The 24437-nt window shown below is 51.3% G+C and overlaps 1 protein-coding gene across 5 annotated transcripts in view; it reads left to right on the plus strand.

Annotated features, from left to right (window-relative positions):
• IL27RA (interleukin 27 receptor subunit alpha) overlaps positions 1 to 24437 on the plus strand; it is a 420655-nt gene that overhangs the window by 356720 nt on the left and 39498 nt on the right. For all 5 annotated transcript variants that reach the window (XM_069604392.1, XM_069604391.1, XM_069604388.1 and 2 more), the window contains 2 exons: positions 3187 to 3309; positions 7072 to 7159. In XM_069604392.1, coding sequence (XP_069460493.1) covers positions 3187 to 3309; positions 7072 to 7159 — 211 coding nt within the window. The remainder of the gene's footprint in view (positions 1 to 3186; positions 3310 to 7071; positions 7160 to 24437) is intronic.

The raw sequence follows: 24437 nt of genomic DNA on the forward strand, positions 1-24437 counted from the left end.
CAGGAGATGATGACTGCGATGTAACGTTCGTGACAGTGGAGGAGGTGGTACAGGAGATGGTGAACGGCGGCGTAAGAAGTGCTGCAGGGGATGGTGACTGCAGTGCTGGAGGTGGTGCAGGGGATGGTGACTGCAGTGCTGGAGGTGGTGCAGGGGATGGTGACTGCAGTGCTGGAGGTGGTGCAGGGGATGGTGACTGCAGTGCTGGAGGTGGTGCAGCGGATGGTGACTGCAGTGCTGGAGGTGGTGCAGGGGATGGTGACTGCAGTGCTGGAGGTGGTGCAGGGGATGGTGACTGCAGTGCTGGAGGTGGTGCAGGGGATGGTGACTGCAGTGCTGGAGGTGGTGCAGGGGATGGTGACTGCAGTGCAAGAGACAGTGCAGGAGATGATGACTGCGATGTAACGTTCGTGACAGTGGAGGAGGTGGTACAGGAGATGGTGAACGGCGGCGTAAGAAGTGCTGCAGGGGATGGTGACTGCAGTGCTGGAGGTGGTGCAGGGGATGGTGACTGCAGTGCTGGAGGTGGTGCAGGGGATGGTGACTGCAGTGCTGGAGGTGGTGCAGGGGATGGTGACTGCAGTGCTGGAGGTGGTGCAGGGGATGGTGACTGCAGTGCAAGAGACAGTGCAGGAGATGATGACTGCGATGTAACGTTCGTGACAGTGGAGGAGGTGGTACAGGAGATGGTGAACGGCGGCGTAAGAAGTGCTGCAGGGGATGGTGACTGCAGTGCTGGAGGTGGTGCAGGGGATGGTGACTGCAGTGCTGGAGGTGGTGCAGGGGATGGTGACTGCAGTGCTGGAGGTGGTGCAGGGGATGGTGACTGCAGTGCTGGAGGTGGTGCAGCGGATGGTGACTGCAGTGCTGGAGGTGGTGCAGGGGATGGTGACTGCAGTGCTGGAGGTGGTGCAGGGGATGGTGACTGCAGTGCTGGCGGTGGTGCAGGGGATGGTGACTGCAGTGCTGGAGGTGGTGCAGGGGATGGTGACTGCAGTGCTGGAGGTGGTGCAGGGGATGGTGACTGCAGTGCTGGAGGTGGCGCAGGGGATGGTGACTGCAGTGCTGGAGGTGGCGCAGGGGATGGTGACTGCAGTGCTGGAGGTGGCGCAGGGGATGGTGACTGCAGTGCTGGAGGTGGTGCAGGGGATGGTGACTGCAGTGCTGGAGGTGGTGCAGGGGATGGTGACTGCAGTGCTGGAGGTGGTGCAGGGGATGGTGACTGCAGTGCAAGAGACAGTGCAGGAGATGATGACTGCGATGTAACGTTCGTGACAGTGGAGGAGGTGGTACAGGAGATGGTGAACAGCGGCGTAAGAAGTGCTGCAGGGGATGGTGACTGCAGTGCTGGAGGTGGTGCAGGGGATGGTGACTGCAGTGCTGGAGGTGGTGCAGGGGATGGTGACTGCAGTGCTGGAGGTGGTTCAGGGGATGGTGACTGCAGTGCTGGAGGTGGTGCAGGGGATGGTGACTGCAGTGCAAGAGACAGTGCAGGAGATGATGACTGCGATGTAACGTTCGTGACAGTGGAGGAGGTGGTACAGGAGATGGTGAACGGCGGCGTAAGAAGTGCTGCAGGGGATGGTGACTGCAGTGCTGGAGGTGGTGCAGGGGATGGTGACTGCAGTGCTGGAGGTGGTGCAGGGGATGGTGACTGCAGTGCTGGAGGTGGTGCAGGGGATGGTGACTGCAGTGCTGGAGGTGGTGCAGGGGATGGTGACTGCAGTGCTGGAGGTGGTGCAGGGGATGGTGACTGCAGTGCTGGAGGTGGTGCAGGGGATGGTGACTGCAGTGCAAGAGACAGTGCAGGAGATGATGACTGCGATGTAACGTTCGTGACAGTGGAGGAGGTGGTACAGGAGATGGTGAACGGCGGCGTAAGAAGTGCTGCAGGGGATGGTGACTGCAGTGCTGGAGGTGGTGCAGGGGATGGTGACTGCAGTGCTGGAGGTGGTGCAGGGGATGGTGACTGCAGTGCAAGAGACAGTGCAGGAGATGATGACTGCGATGTAACGTTCGTGACAGTGGAGGAGGTGGTACAGGAGATGGTGAACGGCGGCGTAAGAAGTGCTGCAGGGGTTGGTGACTGCAGTGCTGGAGGTGGTGCAGGGGATGGTGACTGCAGTGCTGGAGGTGGTGCAGGGGATGGTGACTGCAGTGCTGGAGGTGGTGCAGGGGATGGTGACTGCAGTGCTGGAGGTGGTGCAGGGGATGGTGACTGCAGTGCTGGAGGTGGTGCAGGGGATGGTGACTGCAGTGCTGGAGGTGGTGCAGGGGATGGTGACTGCAGTGCTGGAGGTGGTGCAGGGGATGGTGACTGCAGTGCTGGAGGTGGTGCAGGGGATGGTGACTGCAGTGCTGGAGGTGGTGCAGGGGATGGTGACTGCAGTGCTGGAGGTGGTGCAGGGGATGGTGACTGCAGTGCTGGAGGTGGTGCAGGGGATGGTGACTGCAGTGCTGGAGGTGGCGCAGGGGATGGTGACTGCAGTGCTGGAGGTGGCGCAGGGGATGGTGACTGCAGTGCTGGAGGTGGCGCAGGGGATGGTGACTGCAGTGCTGGAGGTGGCGCAGGGGATGGTGACTGCAGTGCTGGAGGTGGTGCAGGGGATGGTGACTGCAGTGCAAGAGACAGTGCAGGAGATGATGACTGCGATGTAACGTTCGTGACAGTGGAGGAGGTGGTACAGGAGATGGTGAACGGCGGCGTAAGAATTGCTGCAGGGGATGGTGACTGCAGTGCTGGAGGTGGTGCAGGGGATGGTGACTGCAGTGCTGGAGATGGTGCAGGGGATGGTTACTGCAGTGCTGGAGGTGGTGCAGGGGATGGTGACTGCAGTGCTGGAGGTGGTGCACGGGATGGTTACTGCAGTGCTGGAGGTGGTGCAGGGGATGGTGACTGCAGTGCTAGAGGTGGTGCAGGGGATGGTGACTGCAGTGCTGGAGGTGGTGCAGGGGATGGTGACTGCAGTGCTGGAGTTGGTGCAGGGGATGGTGACTGCAGTGCTGGAGGTGGTGCAGGGGATGGTGACTGCAGTGCAAGAGACAGTGCAGGAGATGATGACTGCGATGTAACGTTCGTGACAGTGGAGGAGGTGGTACAGGAGATGGTGAACGGCGGCGTAAGAAGTGCTGCAGGCGATGGTGAATGCTCCCATACACAACTTCCATTTGTTCTCTCTCTTTCAGTCTCTGAAGCCCAGGATGTCGTCCTCCGCATGCTTCAATCATCCACATCGTACATGCTGAACGTCACAGCCTCCACCTCTGCCGGCGAGAGCACTAGCTCTGTGTACTATTTTGTTACCCCAGGTACTTCCTCACACATAGGAATGACGTGCAGCGGTATACGTGAGCTTCAGTTCAAGAACATTGAAAAGTGGGTGCGAGCGCATTCTGCTGAGTGCCTTCTACTAATTCTTGAATTGGGATCTCAAGTGATTGGGGATGTCTGTGCTTGGGCTTTGCAGAATGCAAGGGCACTCTTGTACGCTCTAGACTAGGAGTCTAGCACAAGGCCATGTCTACAAAGCAGAGGCTGTTTCCATGCCCTGAGAATGTACCCGTCTGTGCAGAGCAGGGACATGCATAGAGAGGTCTTGCCATTCCCTGAGGACGTGTCTGTATAGCAGGATTTTTAAACATTATTTACAGTGTTTAACACTTGCTCTAAGCATCTGTCAATGGGGCCAGAGATCATTACCCTGTCCTGAGGGTGTGGGCATGGGCGCAGTGCAGGAGATGTTGGTACCTTGTGTTTGGGTCTAATGTTGGCCCTTGGCAACTGTGGAGAGTTCTCTGATTCCTTGTCATGATATTGGTGAGCTTTGGGTTGGGTTGTGTGGGCATCTTGATTCTGGCCGGGATAACGAGGAGTTGTTGGTACCCTGTGGTTGGGTCTAATGTTGGCCCTTGGCTCCTATGGAGAGTTTTCAGATCTCTGATCCTTGTCATGATATTGGTGAGCTTTGGGTTGGGTTGTATGGGGATCTCGACTCTGGCCGGGATAACGAGGAGTTGTTGGTACCCTGTGGTTGGGTCTAATGTTGGCCCTTGGCTCCTATGGAGAGTTTTCAGATGATCTATCCTTGTCATGATATTGGTGAGCTTTGGGTTGGGTTGTGTGGGGATCTTGAATTCTGGCGGGATCATGAGGAGATGTTGGTACATTGTGTTTGGGTCTAATGTTGGCCCTTGGCAACTGTGGAGAGTTCTCTGATTCCTTGTCCCGATATTGGTGAGCTTTCGGTTGGGTTGTGTGGGGATCTTGATTCTGCCGGCGATGTGGAGGAGATGTTGGTGCCTTGTGTTTGGGTCTAATGTTGGCCCTCATGGAGAGTTCTCTGATCTCCTTGTCATGACATTGGTGATATTTGGGTTGGGTTGTGTGGGGATCTTGACTCTGGCCGGGATAACGAGGAGTTGTTGGTACCTTGTGGTTGGTTCTAATGTTGGCCCTTGGCGCCTATGGAGAGTTTTCAGATCTCCTATCCTTGTCATGATATTGGTGAGTTTTGGGTTGGGTTGTGTGGGGATCTTGAATTCTGGCGGGATCATGAGGAGACGTTGGTACATTGTGTTTGGGTCTAATGTTGGCCCTTGGCAACTGTGGAGAGTTCTCTGATTCCTTGTCCCGATATTGGTGAGCTTTCGGTTGGGTTGTGTGGGGATCTTGATTCTGCCGGCGATGTGGAGGAGATGTTGGTGCCTTGTGTTTGGGTCTAATGTTGGCCTTCATGGAGAGTTCTCTGATCTCCTTGTCATGACATTGGTGATATTTGGGTTGGGTTGTGTGGGGATCTTGACTCTGGCCGGGATAACGAGGAGTTGTTGGTACCTTGTGGTTGGGTCTAATGTTGGCCCTTGGCCCCTGTGGAGAGTTTTCTGATCTCCGATCCTTGTCATGATATTGGTGAGCTTTGGGTTGGGTTGTATGGGGATCTCGACTCTGGCCGGGATAACGAGGAGTTGTTGGTACCCTGTGGTTGGGTCTAATGTTGGCCCCTGGCTCCTATGGAGAGTTTTCAGATCTCCTATCCTTGTCATGATATTGGTGAGCTTTGGGTTGGGTTGTGTGGGGATCTTGAATTCTGGCGGGATCATGAGGAGATGTTGGTACATTGTGTTTGGGTCTAATGTTGGCCCTTGGCAACTGTGGGGAGTTCTCTGATTCCTTGTCACGATATTGGTGAGCTTTCGGTTGGGTTGTGTGGGGATCTTGATTCTGCCGGCGATGTGGAGGAGATGTTGGTGTTTTGTGTTTGGGTCTAATGTTGGCCCTCATGGAGAGTTCTCTGATCTCCTTGTCATGACATTGGTGATATTTGGGTTGGGTTGTGCGGGGATCTTGACTCTGGCCGGGATGACGAGGAGATGTATTCCCTGTTTCACATCATGCGTCACAGATGACTTCAGTAACTCCCAGACTATGAAGGGTAGTTCAAAGGTTTTTAATTTTCAAAATAATATAAATCGCTGGTTTTGTTATGCTCCGGGTGTGGCCAGGGTACTCTGATGTGCTTCACCCTCTTAACTTGCATTGGGCTCCCTCCACTCTAGCCCAGGCGTCCCTAACCCCAGGTCTTCCAGCTAATGATCGGTAACACGATCTAAAGCTGGCTGGAGGTGACGGCCTAATGCCAAAAAGCCTCCTCAATCTGGCTCCCACTGCAAGCGCCCTGACCTAACACTCACGGGTTTTTCAGAAGGTAATTATGGTTTTCGTATGCCTGTACCAGACACCCTGGATTGTTCTCACACACACATACATATGCCCCCTCTTCTCCCTGCTCTCACTACTCCTTCCGTCTCACCCTCTACTCTACTCCCTCAGACCATCCAGCCTCTTTCTCTCCTCTTCTGTCCCTCCAAAGTTGATCCTCTCTCCTCATCTGCTCGCCTCTTTCCACACTTCTCGCCTCATCCCTCCTGACTCCTCTTCAGTCGCCTATCTGCCTGTGTCTTCTCTAATCTCACCACACTCTCTGCCTTGCACTCTCTGCACACCCTCTTACCATACACTCTTTATCACTTAGTCCCACTTTACTTCACTCTTTCTTTGCTTCTCTTTCTTAGTCACCTCTTACACCCCCTCATCACACTACACTCAACTTGTACCACTCTCCCACAACCAATACCTCAGCTGCACTCAACATCAGCTCTGTCAGCAATCCTTAATCGCTCCAATCAATGTCTGTCTTCCACCTCCAGGCCTCCTGACTTCACCCCTACTGCCCACACTCTGCCTGTCATTCACTCCCATTTTATACTGTCCTCTTACTGTCCCCACCAGCCAAGCTCACTTCCCGGTGTTTCAGCACTCTCCTGACTCTTTGGGGCAATCTGTGGCTATTCTTTTTCCGGGTTTGTGTAACACAAGTGCATGGCCTTGAATACCCCTCTTAGCCCCCCCACCTCCTCCCCTTTGAAATCTACATTTGCAGGGTAGAATGCAGGCGCACAGGCTGCTCGTTATCTTTTGCGTTTTTTTGTGTGTTGGGGAGTTTTGCTTCCAATTCGGTTTTGAGAGGAGTTGGGTGTCTCTGCAACTACCCTGCAGTCCACCTTCACTCTCAGTTCATTTTCTGTAGCCCCACCATTTGCCTGGGGTCTTCCTTGGTCGTGCGAGTGTTGGGGTCTCATCTCTGTTTGGCAAGAAAAATCTTAGTCCATTCCTGTTATCGATTCCATTCCCCTCGTTCCAGTTCTGGCTGTTTTGCTTGTGCCGAGGTGCATTCTGGGAGTGGCTATCTTAAAAAGACAAAAGTGAACTCTGGCCAAAAACAGTACCGGAGTTATCGTGTGACTGGGGGCAGGGGGGTTGTGAGGGGGTGGAGTTCCACATTAACATTCAAGGTACTTGAGGGGGTTTCTGGGACTGGGTCCTCCCTTTGGGATAGGGCTGGTTCTGGCTTTCTCACAGTTAGGCCCTCTGCCTTTGGTCTGGGGTGATCCCTCTTTCCCGTAACAAGATCCTGTCACACTTAGCTTTTACTTGTGTTTGGTCGGAACTATGGCTCTGGAGGCAGGTTATGTGCTTCCTACTCTCACTCTGACAAGATTGTCTTGTTTTAGGAGTCTCGCTGGGCATCGTGATTGGCTCCATCCTGGTGACGGTGTGTCTGGTGGCAAGCAGCATCTTTGGTCTTCTATTTTACAGACGGTAAGAAGATGCACACAGTGCACTGCACAGTACTCTCATTAGAGGGCTTTCTTAGACAAGCATATTTACTGCTTGCATGCCTTGTTGGATGGGCAAATTGCAACTTTGCGTGTATTTATATACTATATCTTTATTTTTTTATTTTTAAAACCTTCATCAAATTTCCAAATGTACAAGGAACCACGAAAACATAGTTAGCCAGAATTGGAGCAGTTGTATTGTATGTTCATGTGAGCCCAGCTCTGACATAACTCTAATTGTCTGCATATAAACAAAGGCACTTTGTTTAGCATTATGGTCGACCACTTTCCGCTCCTATGCATATGTTAAGCACCTGCCTGTGGTGGTGCACACTGATTTGTAATGCTGCCTTATAACTGGTGTTGCATCTGGGTAATATAACTTTGCATGTGTCACGGTCAGCATTTGTATGAAAGTGTCATCCGCCGTCCTGTTTGGCCTTTGTATCCGCGTTGGCGGCTACTCGCTGGAAGGGCGAGCGGAGGTTCCGCTACGCGATTTCTCCTCAGCGCACCCTACGGTCTAGTGGTTTTCCATGGCACCGCTGGGAAGTATTTCTTTCCTTCTCTCCCAGCGATCGCTGCGTTGCTCCGGAGAAGTTTTTCCCCGCTGGTTCTTTTTCCGGTGGCTCTCCCTCTCTCCGGTTCCTTCTCCACATTGGATATCCGGCTTCGCCTGCTCCCATCAGCTACCTACCTCAAGGATGCCCCTTCAGCTGCTTGCTCCGGACCATCTCAAGCTGCTTCTCTCATCGGAGGGTTTTTTCTGCCTGAACAGGCTTTTTCCCTTTGCTGCTGTCTGATCGCGGGAAGGAGGCCCCAGGTTTGCTGCACTTTAGCGCTCAGTGTGGCTTCCTCTCGAGACAGATACGTTCTACACAAAAAGGAGAAGGACTATCTCTCTCACAGGCTACTGCCACCGGAGGACTTGGAATCAGGTGAGGAGAGTGGGGAGGAACGGGAGTTGGCGGAAAGCATCAGACGGGACAGAAAGTAAGATTTGTTTGATAATTAAGTACTTGAATGTCTCTCTGTTCTGTCCATTTGGAGGAACCGGAGGACATCCTCCCATCTACTCCCCTAGGACCCTTTTCTCAGAGGGCCAAGGAAAGGCCATTGCTCTTGGATCTTGACCCTGGGGTGGAGATGCAAGGGAAGATCAGGTGGTATATGGTACCCCCTTTCCCTGTTGGAAATGAGTCCTTGACTCCCCCCGACCTTCGTAGGGTATTGCAAATCCCTACACACCTACTGTCCCCACATTCACATACCATTACAACCGAGACGAGGAGGAGGCAACTAGGAGTGATGTCCACTTCTAGTCCGTTTCACCACTATCATACTGAGACAAGGAAGAGGCAACTAGGAGTGATGTCCACTTCTAATCCGTTTCACCACTATCGTACTGAGACGAGGAAGAGGCAACTAGGAGTGATGTCCACTTCTAGTCTGTTTCACCACTATCATACTGAGACGAGGAAGAGGCAACTAGGAGTGATGTCCACTTCTAGTCCGTTTCACCACTATCATACTGAGACGAGGAAGAGGCAACTAGGAGTGATGTCCACTTCTAGTCCGTTTCACCACTATCATACTGAGACGAGGAAGAGGCAACTAGGAGTGATGTCCACTTCTAGTCCGTTTCACCACTATCATACTGAGACGAGGAGGAGGCAACTAGGAGTGATGTCCACTTCTAGTCCGTTTCACCACTATCATACTGAGACGAGGAAGAGGCAACTAGGAGTGATGTCCACTTCTAGTCCGTTTCACCACTATCATACTGAGACGAGGAAGAGGCAACTAGGAGTGATGTCCACTTCTAGTCCGTTTCACCACTATCATACTGAGACGAGGAGGAGGCAACTAGGAGTGATGTCCACTTCTAGTCCGTTTCACCACTATCATACTGAGACGAGGAAGAGGCAACTAGGAGTGATGTCCACTTCTAGTCCGTTTCACCACTATCATACTGAGACGAGGAAGAGGCAACTAGGAGTGATGTCCACTTCTAATCCGTTTCACCACTATCATACTGAGACAAGGAAGAGGCAACTAGGAGTGATGTCCACTTCTAGTCCGTTTCACCACTATCATACTGAGACGAGGAAGAGGCAACTAGGAGTGATGTCCACTTCTAGTCCGTTTCACCACTATCATACTGAGACGAGGAAGAGGCAACTAGGAGTGATGTCCACTTCTAGTCCGTTTCACCACTATCATACTGAGACGAGGAGGAGGCAACTAGGAGTGATGTCCACTTCTAGTCCGTTTCACCACTATCATACTGAGACGAGAAAGAGGACTATGGAAGGTCAGGCAAGTTGCGTTAATTATTATGATTGTGGTCAGCAAAGGACTTGCACCTGCAACCAATTGACAAGCCACAGGTGCATAACTTAGGAAACCGAGAGAGAAGAAGGGGGAACCTGCCTGGTGAGAAGGTGGCAGCTGCAAGCCGAGGAGCAGGGCCGTCGGAGAGGACGCAGTGTGTTGCCCAGGGGTGAGAGGTGCCACGATCCAAGCGGGCTGTGTGGAGGACCAGGGCCCCAGCACTACCTGAGCTGCGCGTTTCCAGCTGGAGCTGGGGAACACAAAAAACTCACAACTGCCGCGCGCCACTGCAGCAAGGTTTCCCGATTGCGAGCTCTGCTCGCTGGAGCTCCTGACGCTTATCTGGGACAAAAGTCTGAGAATACTGCAGAGACACTCTCTGAGGAGCAGTCGAGTACCGGTGAGTGTGAGAGAGGCAACACTCATACTGGAGCGGGCATTTGACATGTGCAAGTAGCGATTCAGCTAATACACCCAAGAGTAGAGTTTGGAACGCTAAAGGACGAATAGTGAATACCGAGCAAACTGCAACATACCTTTTGAAATGTACCAAGATTTATTGAATACCGTGTTGAAGGGAAAGATAAGAAAAGCAGATGAAAATGCTGGATGAGTGAGAGGCAAATGATGTACTGTTATGAACACTATGAAAACCTGTTCTGAAGCATTTGATGAAGAAAGTGAAAGCTCGTAATAAGCCCCCTTGAATTAAGCAGAAGAGCAAGTGCGAAAGGCAAGTGGGTGAACTTGAATGGCCATTGGGAAAAGCCACGTGTAAAAAGGACTTATGCCATCGAGTGTTATGAATACAAGTTGAATCAAATCCAAGAGACTGCCATTGTGAAAGCTACAATGAATTTTAATTACTGACACAGGTCCAGGAAGAAACCCTGTGGTGGTCACGGAAAACCAAGTGTATCACAAAGTGCCAAGGCTTATCGGTCGCGTGACCTGTAATGGGTAGACCGTGTGGTCCAACAGCTGCACCTAGACCGATTAGCCCTAATGGAGGAAGAACCAAAGAAGGCCATGATACAAAGGCTATGCTGCTTGACAATTGCTGAAGTGAAAGAGGGCATTCGTTTGAGCCTTTAGACCCTTTACAAGCCAGGAAGCTCACAGGAGTTCTTAGTGGAGGAGCTGCTTGCTTGGGGAAGTGAACCCCGAGACTTTGAACTATGTTGAACTTGAGCAAGGGAACCCTAAAACATTTTGGTACTGTGTTGAGCTTGGGGGAGGGAGCCCCAAGGCCTTTTGGAACTCTTTTTGAACTGGGGAAAGGTGAAGCTGAAACCAAGGCAGAGCTGGAAGAAGCTCAGAACTTTACTTTGAAGACTGCTTCTTTGGTTGTTAGTATAGATTTTAGACACAGACAGAATTTTGAGCTGAACTTGATGACACAGACTTTCCTTAGGTTATTTAGGTAGGGAAATTCCACCTTGGCTCAGGGTATGTTAGGCGTCACTCCATCCTGGCAAATAAAGGCCAATGAAGCCCTTTTTATAAGAAAAGTGAATCTCTTGTCTGTGTCTTGTTTCATGCTGACTGTCCTTCATAACCTGCCTACTCGGCTGAAAGCAACTCTTTACCTTGTCTTGCCAACAGCTCCCTTACCTCACCTCAGCCTTACACAATCGAGCCTTTCAATTGTCCATTTCTCATCTGGCGACCATCTCCTCACCACCTGCATTTACAGGCTCCTTGCTGCTCCCCGCCACCCCCACGTGCCCCGCCGGGGTCCACTCCTCCCACAGTGATCTCTGCCCGCCTCTGATATCCACCACTGAACAGACTTTTTTTTTGTTGAAAATTTGTTTTTTATTGAGCTTTTGTAGTTATGACATGGCAACAAAATGATACAAACATTGGCATATATGAAAATGAGGTCACAACTTTCCCCCCACCCCTCCCGCTGCCCCCCCCTCTTCACTCTCCCCAACCATGGTCTATCGGATGATGACGACAACAAGGTCCAACATGTTAACGGAAGGCATATTGTGAGCACTAGGCAGTCTCTAGAAAGAGGGGGCGCTCAAATCACAAGGTCCAACATGTAAAAATCATACTTCTTATCATAGCAACTCTCTCCCTGCTCCGGAGGGGAGGACCAGACAGTGATGCCCAAATCAGGGGAACCGTCAAAGATGGTTGCTTACATCTTAAGCTGCTTTCCCATATTTGTCAAAAAATGGCAGCCATATGCCCTCGATATTAGACTTCGATTCGTCAATCAGGTGAGTTAAGTACTCCATGTCATAGATTGCCCGTGTTTTTGATACCCATTCCTTCTCCCCCGGGGGTCGGGGCGATTTCCATTTTTGGGCCCAACAGCATCTGGCCGCAACTAACATGACCTGTAACATATGGTCGTGTTTCACGTTCGGACCCCTGTAAACCACAATACCAAACAATACTAGCCAGGGGGACAAGGTTCTCTCCATTCCATCTACCCCTTTTATACACGATAGAACCTCACTCCAGTAAGTTTGTACCACCTGACAATTCCACCACATATGAACATAGTCCCCTATTTCAATATGGCATTTCCAGCAGTGGGGGTCGTAGCCTTTTCTCATTCTGGATATCCTCTGTGGCGGGTAGTGCCACCAGTGTATCAACTTCAGGGCCTGATGGCAGTATTGGGGCGCGGTTGTGGAGCGATTAGCCTTCCTGCAGATCTTAGTCCATCTTTTTTCTGTGATGGGAGTGCCTAGATCTTTTTCCTATTGTACCTGGGAGGATGGGGGGGTCCCGTGCGGTGGAGAGCAACAAAAAGCTATAGAGCCGTAATATCACCCCTTTGGTCCCCTTGTGTGTTATGAGGAATTTCTCGAAGTCTGTTTGAACAGACTTTTGATCTAGTTCTTACCACTACCTAGCTTGCACCTTTACTCCTTCCAGCCCTCGCCGCCCGTCATGAGTCGCTCCTGGGATTTGCCAGTGTAAGACCGACATGCACCTAAAACTGCACTTGCCATTCTTTATGGATCTAGATGGCACGAAGTCCAACTATTTCTCCCACCTTATTTCATCTTTTGGCTCTCACCCCCACCTTCTCTTTTCTGCCCTGCTGCCACTGCCCTCCCACTCACCCCCACCTTCTCTTTTCTGCCCTGCTGCCACTGCCCTCCCACTCACCCCCACCTTCTCTTTTCTGCCCTGCTGCCACTGCCCTCCCACTCACCCCCACCTTCTCTTTTCTGCCCTGCTGCCACTGCCCTCCCACTCACCCCCACCTTCTCTTTTCTGCCCTGCTGCCACTGCCCTCCCACTCACCCCCACCTTCTCTTTTCTGCCCTGCTGCCACTGCCCTCCCACTCACCCCCACCTTCTCTTTTCTGCCCTGCTGCCACTGCCCTCCCACTCACCCCCACCTTCTCTTTTCTGCCCTGCTGCCACTGCCCTCCCACTCACCCCCACCTTCTCTTTTCTGCCCTGCTGCCACTGCCCTCCCACTCACCCCCACCTTCTCTTTTCTGCCCTGCTGCCACTGCCCTCCCAGCCCCCATCGATCTCTTTCCCCCTCTCTGCTATTGACATGGCCATCAATTTCTCATCTGAGATCCCTAAGGCCCATGATACCCCTGCTCACCTCGCCTTCCTTACATCACCCTCCTTCACCTCACCCTCACTCCCACTACCACTCACATATCGTGCCTTTGCTCCTTCTCTCCCAACCAGCCCGCTCTGGTCTTGGGGGACCCCACCCATCACGCGGCGTTGGTATACACATTTGCTCAACAAACCTTCAGATATTGCATCTGTAGCCCACTTCTATTGCTTCTCCCACTTCATCTCTCCCTTGCAGCTGGAATCTACACTGTTTCCTTCAGGTTTGGCAGCGTGTGTCCCAGCCTCATGAAGACCTCGTCTGAACCAAACAGTTCAGCGAGCTTCCTGTCTGCCTTTTTCTCACCCATTATTCTAGCATATTTGTGCATGAGCTCTTCAACATGAACACCAGTTACTTAGCAATCAACGCTGTGACTCTTGAATCTGCATTTCACATGTGGCGCTGCACAGAAGCGACCTCCACCTTTCTCACTTCTGCCAATCACCTCAAGCTCGCCCCCAATTCTGCCGTAAATTATGCTGCACTAAGTGCGGTAGTGATTTGCTGCTGTGTGCACATTATTTTCCATGTGCACTAGCGTGGTAAGCATTTTGTGAGCATACCTAGTTAGTGAGCTATCCCCTCTGAATGGAGTGGGGATGGGACTTGCCCCCCTCCCCTCTCGCCTGCCATGGCACTCATTTTACATGTGAAGGCAAGTCTCCAATTACACACACTCCAGATTAAAGACATCCCGCTTGGGAAATAGGCCAGGAGCGAGCGTTCCAAGGATAACAAGGTTTAATTATACCAGATACAAATATCAGCAAAGGACTCTGCTGCTCGAGAGCACTCTGCCTCTTCAAGTACAAACATCCGCTTAGAAGAGGAAAAATCGTCACACTATACAGTACAGACTTGGGGCCACCGATTGATGGGTACCCTACACATGGGCCGGCTCTATAGGGGATGCCAGGCTACAATTGGTGAGTTCTCCATCCATCAGGATCCACATGGGTCAGCTGAGCTCATCCTCGCAGTGAAGGTCGGGTCACACATTCGGAACAATGTTTCTATCTAAACTAACATGGTACGATCGAAGACTAACTCATTGTGGCAGGCCCCTGGGCGGCACAGGAAATGGTGCCAGGGAGCAGGGTGGATAAAATACAGTTATACTGACCCAAACATTTTAGGCTTCATTTACGCTGCAGTTCCCGCACTCAAGTTCTTTCCCCGGGGTGTTGATCTTAAATGTATGTTTCCTGGTACTTCGGTTTACACGGGGCATGTGTTGCTGTGGAGGAGAAATATGGTCGTGCCAGCTTAGATCCCTTGTGGGCACCTAATGGAGAGTGGGTCCTGGAGGTCATGCTCTGATCAGAGAATGCAAAGGTTCAGGGGTTGGGTCAGTGGTGTGGGGCTGGCTCCCGCCTGGCTGCATGAGGGTTAGAGACCAAATGGCAGTTTAATGGAGATGAATGGACACTGTGTAGAGCCTGGTGGTGTCTCACGCTCAAGGCACATTCCAGTGAGAGATACTAGATATTCGCAACACTAAACAAATGCGATAGGGGGTGGGAGTGGCTAGTTTCCACCCAAACACATGCGATAGGGGGTGGGAGTGGCTAGTTTCCACCCAAACACATGCGATAGGGGGTGGGATAGGCTTGTTTCCACCCCAACACATGCAATTGTGGGGTGGGAAAGGCTTGTTTCCATCCCAACACATGCGATAGGGGGTGGGATAGGCTTGTTTCTATCCCAAACATGCGATAGGGGGGTGGGATAGGCTCTTTTCCACCCCAACACATGCGATAGTGGGGTGGGACAGGCTCGTTGCAATCTCAACACATGCGATGGGGGTGGGATAGGCTTGTTTCCATCGCAAACATGCGATGGGGGGTGGGATAGGCTCGTTTCCATCGCAACACATGCAATAGGGCGGAGGGAGGTGACATAGGCTCATTTCCATTCCAACACATGTGCATCTCGCTTCACTTTTTCCAAGCATAGTGGATGAAAAATCTAATCTTTTACAGGAGTTATCCCATGAACCAATCCAAGAGTTCAAGATCCGCCACAATCTATCGTGCACCCCGAGACCTGCGGGCGTGTGGCACGTTATGAGATTTAAAATAAATAAATCTAGCAAAAGTGGCCTTGTGAAGAGAAAAACGTCTTGGGGAAGGGAAACCCCGAGTTGTTGTGAGCTCTGTTATTGCTTTAGGGACAGGAACCCCGAGGCCCTTTTGGAACTGTGGTGTCTTCCGGGGGAAGAGAACCCCAATGTTCTTTTGGAAACTATTTTTGAACTTGGGACAGGGAACCCCAATGTTGTTTGGAACTGTTTTGACCTTGGGGAAGGGGAGCTGAAAAGTAAGCCCAGAGCTTACCAAAAATATCCCCATTGCACTGTATTGTAAGATGCTGTGTGCAATGTTAAAAAGTTAGAAAAGTGTAAAAGTCAAAAGGGAAACCTACTTTTCCAGTACTGATGGTCTGAAGGACTGATTCATGTTCCCATGACAAAATGAGCAAAGAGCCAGGAAGTGAAGCTGTAAAAAGTCAGGATAGGAAAGCAAAAGGTTTGGGGGTCCATAGAACTATGGCGGGAAAGCTGCCCAACAACCGGAAACCTGCATTCATAAATACATAGAACCTAAATAATAGCCTGGCTAAAGGATTAATGGATGTTACCGTCACCTGGGGCGGGCAAGCAGTTGGTACTGATTAGGGCTGCCTTTGATTTTCTGACCTCCTTTGGCTAAGATGAAGGTGAGGTTCCAAAACACAGTTGGGTATGAGGCAAGATGAAAGCAAAGGCCCCAGGGTGATCCTGTTACAGCCATGTTAATTGTAGCACTTCTCAACACAATCTAGAATCTTTAGGTTTTGAGTGAGTTTTTGTTCAAAGAATTGGAAGGCCTACGTCGTACAGGGTGGAGGTGGCATTCCCAAAGTGCGGTGCCCTCTCTTGCTTTCTATCGGTTGGTAGCATGTGTGGGGAAACATTGGAGTATGGGACTAAATCCAGCACCAAAATCATTAGGTGCTTACTCAATGCTACTCTGACCCCAGTTTGCCCTTTACTTTGTTCTCTTTTCTTCTCATTTTCCACGTCGCTTTCTCGTGGTGCCACACAGCCACTAAACACTGATGGGGCAAGGCTGTATTGCCACACCACCCGCAACGGTACTGCACTGCATTGTTATAGCTATGCCTTCTCCAATCAAAACAGGTTGCAGACAGCGGTTTGTGCATCCACCTGCTACCTACTTTTGCTTACAGTTTCTGGCCCTTGGAGCATCACATACCGCGCTGAACCACTCAACTCGGACGTTTCCATGATCCCGTGTTGGATCCAGTACCACAAGGGAAAGGGTTAAGTGTCTCTTAGCACCATCGGGACAGGATTTACCAAATATGTGGTCATATTCCTCAGCGGCATAGGGTCTGGCAGGGAGTTCAGTTCCTCCTTGTCTACTGTGAACATCATACACTTGTAGGAGAGCAAGAGCTGTCCTGTCAGGTGATCTGTGTTGCTCCACACCATTTAGGACTTTCAATGCAGTTTATTTTGCCTGCCGCTCGCGGTTGTGGTGGGTAGTGAGAGTTTGGACAGCCTTCTAAGATAGATGCAGTGTTGTGTAAGGGTGCAGAAGGAGGAGACTGACACAGGTGATTTAGTGGTTGCTATAAATGTTTATTGTTTGAGAATAAAAGAGAAAACCTAGCTTTTCCTCGCTCTAAAAGGAGTTTCGCTAGCTCATCTAAAAGACTAATGGCTCTGTCAGAATGTCTGTGCAAATCAATAGTCCAGCATCCTGTGTCAAAAAACCCCTACTTCTGCCCCTTAGACTTAATACTAAACTATTGATTAAGGGCATTGGCATAGTTGACCTAATGCCAACTTGACCTACTCCCATTTGACCGCATCTGTTTGATCTAATTCGGTAGGTCAAATGGTACACTTTGATTAAAAAATAGTTGTTGGGTGGGGTAAGGGAATAGGTTGAGGTGGGGGGGGAGTCAGGGAGGAGGGCAGCGGGAGGTCTCCCTCCGCAGAAGGTTAAAAAAAAAAGCAGGTCAAACAAATTAGGTTACATGGACAGGTATAACCTGCAGTGAACATCATCGTATTCGTACAGGCCACCGCCGTGCTGTCTCCTGGTACCTGGGACCGTACCCGCGTACCAGTGCCTGCAGAGATGTGCACCATTTTCTGTATTACTCCCCCCCCCCCACTATGTCCTCTTCCCCAACTCCACTACCCAACCCCAACATGCAGTGAACGACCCACCCTCCCAACGCTCTCCCCCCCCACTAATATCAAGCGGGGAAACCTCTGTGAACGTCGAACATAACAGGACCAACCTATGGACATTCCCTCTGAGGAGGACGCCGACCATTCAAAAAATCACATACGGACAACTGTTCTGTTACATTAGTAGTATTAGACATACCAGTATCACAAATTGAAGCGGACCAATCGTGTCCAGACCCCTCAACAACTAATACATTGCAACAGCAGACGCCTATCAAGAAAGGTGCATACTAAACGCAAAGAAATGCCCGACCGGGTCAGTTAAAGCTCCCACTTCATGAGCACCAGAGCAGCGGAGCATCCCCTAGCCCCCAACCTCAGCTCTTAGGCAACGTTTCTAGGAAAATATGCACTTCAACCGGGTCAGTGAAGAAATGGGTCTTATTTTTATGAACCACTCTAAATTTTGAAGGGTACAGCATAGCATACTGTAAACCACGCTCCCTCAGAGAAGGCTTCACAGCCAAGAATTAGAGATGGGCCTGCTGTACTGAGGGGGTGAAGTCTGGCTGCTTTGTACTGAAGGTCACCAAGCTCCTGGGCCCGGCGCAGCACTGCATCTCGATCCCTATAGTTCAGTAAACGTGTGATAACCGGATGTGGGTTCTGGCCTGGTCTCTGCACTTGTGGCGACACCCGGTGGACTCGCTTCCCCAGAAACTGCGACAACAGTGGTGGGTCTCCCAGGACCTCCCTGGTGAATTCATCAATGAACACTTCCATATTCTGCTACGGGACGAACTCCGGGATCCCCACCACCCGAATGTTGTTCTGTCGGGATCTTGCTTCCAGGTCCTCATTTTTGTCCCTGATATCCCTCACTTGCCTCTGTAGGGTGTGCAAGGCTTGCTGCATTTCAGTGCTAGAGTCCTTGGGCATTCCCACCCTTTGCTCTGGCTTGGTGATGTGCCCGCTTTTATCAATGCGCTCCTGCATCCTATCCATCTTGTAGGCCTTCCTTCCAGCTTGGTATTGATGGGCGCAAATCCATTCTTCATGCCAGCCAGTACTCCAGAGCTGGGGTGGGATCGCCTCCACTGGCACCAGGGCCCAAGGCTACCACCTGTGCCTCTATTTCCACTGCCTTAGCAGCCCCAGGAGTTGACATCTTTCTAGCACCGGCGGGCAGACCTTACTTATGATATATGATATAGCATTTATAACGCGCCTATACACAAGTGTTTCAAGGCGCAACGAGGCAAGGGAGGGAAAACAGGGGGAAGACAGACAGCGATCTTACTAGGCCAGGTGACATTGAGATTGCGCAAGTGCAGGGGAGGGGGGGAGGGAAGTGCAAGGGGGGAAGGGGCAGTGGAGTACATGGGATCAACAGAATTAATAAATAGAAACAATAAATAAGTGCGGCCAGCTGCTGGCAAGTGCAGGGGTAAGTGCCGACAACAAGAGTCAGGTGCTGATAGGGCACTGTTGGGATACAAAAACAGCCCCCGAGGGCAAGGTTGCTAGGGCGGCAGTACAGGAGTGCAGCTGGTGGGGAGAACCTGGGCCCAAGATCAGAGGGTAGCCAGGTGACCACTGCAGTTTCAGTTTCAGCCAGGGGTTCAGCAGGGGAGAGGCAGAGACAAAGCAGAAGCAAAGAGAAAGGTCTTGAGGTGCTTCCTGAACCAGAGATGGTTCTCCTCAAGTTTCAGAGAGGCAGGGAGGCTGTTCCAGAGGGAGGCCCCTGCTGAAGAAGGAGATCTAGCACAAATTGTTGCTTGGAGAAGCGACTGAACCTGAGGGAGTTGGAGGCAGATGAGCGAAGAGCTTGAAAAGGAAGATATTTGCGAGGAGAGTTGAAGGTATTGAGGCCCCAGGCCCCACAAGGTGTTATGGACAATGCAGAGGGTTCCTTAGGCCCAAATGACAAGCGACCCTGCTTCTTGTTGCCCTTGACCATGGGCACGCCCTCACCGCCTTTGGATAAATCCACAGGGCACATCGGGTGCACAACCCTGCAACTGTGGTGATGTGCGCACATTTTTGCATGTGTGCACATGCAGGAGTAGGGCAATAAATGTCAACCAAGGTAAAGGATGTCCTTTGTAGTGGTGGCTTTAAAAAAAAAAAAAGCCCTTTTATTTCTAAAAGGGCAACACGCCAATATTATCATCAGGGATCACCCCCCAGGGCTCCACACTCGGCAGGCAGGGGCATGCTGCAGCACACCCCTCAGATGTTCCCTCTTCCTTGCTCCTCCACAGTGTGCTGATCAATGGGTCCTCACTGATCACAGCCTGCAGAGGAACGCGCTTACCAGCCTAACAGTCAGAGCAGCACCCCGGGGCCCCAGCTCAGCCCTACCACAGCAGGCTCAGCAGCATACCAGCCGCCTCATTCGGGGCCCGAAACACCTCGCTCTGGGGACACTGCCTCTCGGGCTCTGCCACAAATGACCCCGTTAGTGGGGAGCACTCCACCAGCAGCTTCAGGTCGCCAGGCAAGTGAGGGGCCCCCTCATCTGTCCCTGCTATCACGTTACTCTCCGCCGGTGCCTCCGGGCACAGCGGCCTCCATGATGTGCAGAATGATGCTCCAGGTAGGGGGCACGCCCCGGCTCACCATGGGCGCAGCAGCACACTCGCCATAGTTTGCATGCCGCAGGGGCTAGCTATCCCGGCTCTCGTGGGTTGTCAAGCAGCCCGAAACTCCGTCGCGCTGCCGGCCTGGCCACTAGCAGTCAGCCTTTCTTGATTATATGACGGTGCTCACCACGTGCAAAGGTAGTGGCTTTACTATCTTTAGGGCCCAATGTATAAAGGCCAGAACCTAGAAAAACCATCCAGGGGCCTGTAGTCCATTCAGACCCTACCTTAGCCTCTTATAGTGACTTGACAGCGTCGAGCCGATCTTTTGAGCCGCTTCACTGGATTCGAGCGCCTGTCCACAGACAACTCGAGGAGTTCAGCGGTGTCAAGATACTAGTGGCTGTGCTTCCAATTGCTAAGATCTCGACGGGTGGCTCGAAATGAAGAGGGAAGCGATTCAGCCGTGTTGGATTAATGTTGTGTGCTGGCCTTGAATTTGTGTTATCGGCAGTCATTGTCTTGTGCTTCACGGCTCGACTGGATTGTGCAGGTGGTTCGATGCTGCGTCAGCAGCTTGTTGGTAGTTCCACCTCAGCTCAAGGGGCTCAGTTCAGGAAATGGAATCTTTTGCAACCAGTATTGGCAAGGGCAGTGCCTTTGGGTTTGCAACAGGCTGAGGGTTCTTTCACCAGGCCCCTTGCAGAAATGTATTTTTTTTAAAAATATATTTTATTTATAAAGCATGATACCAAAGACTGTGGGCATAGTGGCGCTTGAACAGGACAAACAAACACTGAACAGCAGAAAGGCAGTCATTCAGATACTGTAGTCCTCATGTCAAGAAGCAGGTCAGCAGAAAAGCCTGGTTTTCTGTTTCTTTTTGCATTCCGGAAGTGCCACGCAAGCCCGCAAATCAGGGGGGAAGAGCATTCCATAGTACAGGAGCGGCATGCGGGAAAGGCCCATGTGCCACGCAGGACAGTTTAGCCCGCGGGATAACCAACAAGCAAGTGTTTGAGCGGAGGGCTCTGCGAGCCGGAAGCCAAGTAAGAGATTTAGCCAAATATGCGGGTCCTTGTCTATAAATGCAGCGATGGGAAATACAATGAACTCCAAATAGAATGCGCTTGCTCACGGGGAGCCAATGTAGGGCTCTGCGAGCAGCGGACACATGATCTGTTCTGTGAAGACCTTCTACTATACGCACTGCATTATTCTGGATGATCTGGAGCCGAGATAGATCCCCACTGGAAATTCCTAACAGGAGACTGCCACAATAGTCGAGTCTTGGACCTATAAGGGTGCGAGCCACTGTGGTACTGTTTTTAACCTTCAGGAACATCCATACTTGTGCAAGCAGCTTCAGGTGATATGAAGTGGCCACCACCAGGCTAGTTGTCTGAGCCCTCCTTGTCAGGTTCTGCTCCAGGGTAACGGAGTAAAGTAGGGGACACACAGGATCCCTGGGGCACCTCACAAAAAATCAAGGACTCCTCTGCACAGGCGGCTTGGACACAGACTCTGGCCTTATGCTCAGATAGAAATGAGTGTACCCATTGTGCCGCCTCGACTGAGAAGTGCCCTGTCCCCTGAAGTGCCCCTGAAGAGTCTATCCATCAAACGCTGCAGTGAGATCTAATAAAACATGTAGCGCTGTGATTTAAGATCTGAGAGCGTGGACTCTGTACTATGCGCATGGCGGAAGCCGGATTGCTTAGGTCCTAGGATGTGAAACTTACATTAAAAAAATCTACTATTTGTTTTGGGCTATTTTGTCCCGAATCTTCAGAAGAAAAGGGATGATGTTGATTGGCTGATAGTTTCCAGACACAGTAGCATCCAATGTACATTTTTTCTTTATCAATGGGGAGATCAGGCCTTTTTTTTATTTTTTAATAAAGGTTTTATTGGCAGTTGTAGTGATTCCTTTTCAAGTATTTCAACAGTGTATACAATAAAGTGCTATAACCACACAGTTTTACTTTTACTCCCCCGAACCAACATAAACTCCCTCATCCCGTCCCACCCCCCCACCTCCGGGGTAGCAGCCCCCAAGTGTTCCGTGAGTTCAATTTGTCTTGCTCGGTTGGCTTTTAGTCCTCTCCATGCAATGTGAGGCTGTTCTCTGGGATTCATAGCATTGTTCAACACCCACCCTGATGATCTCATATCTGGGCAATGCCCGCTGCTTTGCTGGTGGAGACCCCATCCCTTCACCACCAACAGTAGTTCACACACTACCCCTCCTGCGGGCCATATTTGGAAAGGAACGTTGACCATTCTTGTTCCCTAGAGGGTGTCCGACCATGGGGTTGCCCAGTTAGAAGTTCCATTACATATATATCTCGTGCCTTCAGGGCCCATTGTCTTTCATTCGGGAGAGCCTCCCTCTTCCACCTCCCTGCCCGGCAGGCCCTCGCAGCCAGCAATAAAAATTGCACCATATGGGGCAACCGCCTCCACTCTCCCTCCGTGACTTCCATCCCAAACAGTATCAGCAGCAGATCCTGGTTCCTCCCAACTACGTCTAGGGCCTTTATCTATCCCAGGAGCACGTTCCAGAATCTTTGCACCTCCCGGCATCCCCACCACACATGCCAATAATCGGCCCACTGGCTGCAGCCTCTCCAGCATCGAGGGTCTACTCCTGGGAACACTTTGGACAATCTAACCAGTTCCCATTGCCATCTGTACAACATTTTGATGCCTTGTAGCTTGTATTGACATGCAATCACACACCTCATCCTCCATTGATCACTGTCCAGGGCCATTGCCATTTCTTTCTTCCATCTTTTCTTATATAGGTCGGCCTCTACTCCCTGCGCCGACAGCAGTGCCTCGTACAATTTGAATATCAACCACTTTGTTGTTGCCTCGGTGCTCAAAACCCTGTGTCCATCAAGTCCCTTTGAAGGGTCTCCTTCCATCTCCCTGACATTAACACATGCTTTAGCTGTAAATATTTGAACACTTATTGAGATTGGTCCTATTCCCAGACATTTTTCCAATTCTCCTATGCCCACAAAGTCTTGCCCTTTCACCAGCTGGCCCACCCGCTCTAGTCCTGCGTCAAACTATTTTTGGAATCTGGCATGGTCTGGGATGTGATCTCGTATGGGGGGGCCTATATGTGATTCAATGGGGATGGCCAAGTCGTTACCGGTCGTTTCTCTCTTTAACCTCCATAGGTTCAACAGCGGGCCCATTATATGGTGTGACTTAACTATCCTCTGGAATGTACACGCCACTCCCCTAGGGTGGCCGGTCTCCATGCGTAGTTCTCAATTTGGACCCACTGCTTCTGTTGGTCTAACCTGAGGTGGGGGATCAATGCTCTAAACTGTGCTGCCCTGTAGTAGGTGCGCATATCTGGCAGCCCCACTCCTCCCCTCTCCTTACGCTCTGCTTCTGTCCTTGCCATATAAACCTGTTAATCCCCTGGTTTAGCTCCACAAAATGGGGCTCTGGCATCTCATTAGGGAGCGCCTGGTATAGATACAGCACTCGGGGGAGCAGTGTCATCTTTAGCGCATTTAGTCTTCCCAACCATGACAGTGAGTCTCGACCAGGCTTCCAGATCATTAAATGACCTTTGTGTCAGTGGGGGGAAATTGACCTCATACAGTGCGCTCGAGTTCCTAGTTAATCTCACAGCCAAGTATTGTATGAATCCCAAGGCTGCGCCACTCCTCCTTAGGCCCCTGTACATCCGTACCTATGGGGAGCAGAACCGATTTGCCCATGTTAACCTTGAGCCCTGAGACTCCATATTCTTCTACGAGCCATAGTGCCATACGGCTTGTAACGGGAAAACTCGAGATGTGGAGCAATATGCCGTCCACCTCCATGCTAAGCTTCTGTTCTGCATTCCCCACCCGTATATCTGTAATCCATGCATCCTTCCATATTTCTATGCCCAGGTGTCCCATAGTTAATGCGAAGAGTAAAGGAGATAGAGGGCATCCCTTTCTGGTACCCCTTTCGAGTCTGATGCCTCTTGACTTTCTCCCATTGACTATCACGTGTGCCGCGGGCTCCGCATATATTGCTCCAATAGCCAGCTACATTTTCTTCCCGAAGCCCACCTTCTGCAACACAGCACACAGGAACCCCACCTCCACTCAATGGAATGCCGTTTCGGCATCGAGGCTCAAAAGAGCATGTTCACTCGGGTCTTCTGAGATGTGCGATGAGATTCAGGGTCTTTCTTATAGCATCTGTACCCTGTCTACTGGCTATAACCCCAACCTGGCCTGGGTGCACTAGGCGCAGCATCTTTCCCTCGAGGCGAGTGGCCAGGTCTCGCGTAAAGATCTTCTCTTCTATGTTAGCAGGGAGATGGGGCGATATGAAGGGCAGCGTGTCGGGTCCCTCCCTTCCTTGGGGATCACTGTTCTCAGTGCCCTGCTAAAAGACACAGGGGCTGTGCCGGTCTCTAGTATGGTCATTGTATACCTTTACCATGTGGCCAATAAGGGCATCTGAAAACCTCTTGTAAAACCCTGTGGTGTAACCA

The sequence above is a fragment of the Ambystoma mexicanum genome, chromosome 3q (genome assembly GCF_040938575.1).
Source record: "Ambystoma mexicanum isolate Mex_15411 chromosome 3q, UKY_AmexF1_1, whole genome shotgun sequence".
NCBI lineage: Eukaryota > Metazoa > Chordata > Amphibia > Caudata > Ambystomatidae > Ambystoma > Ambystoma mexicanum.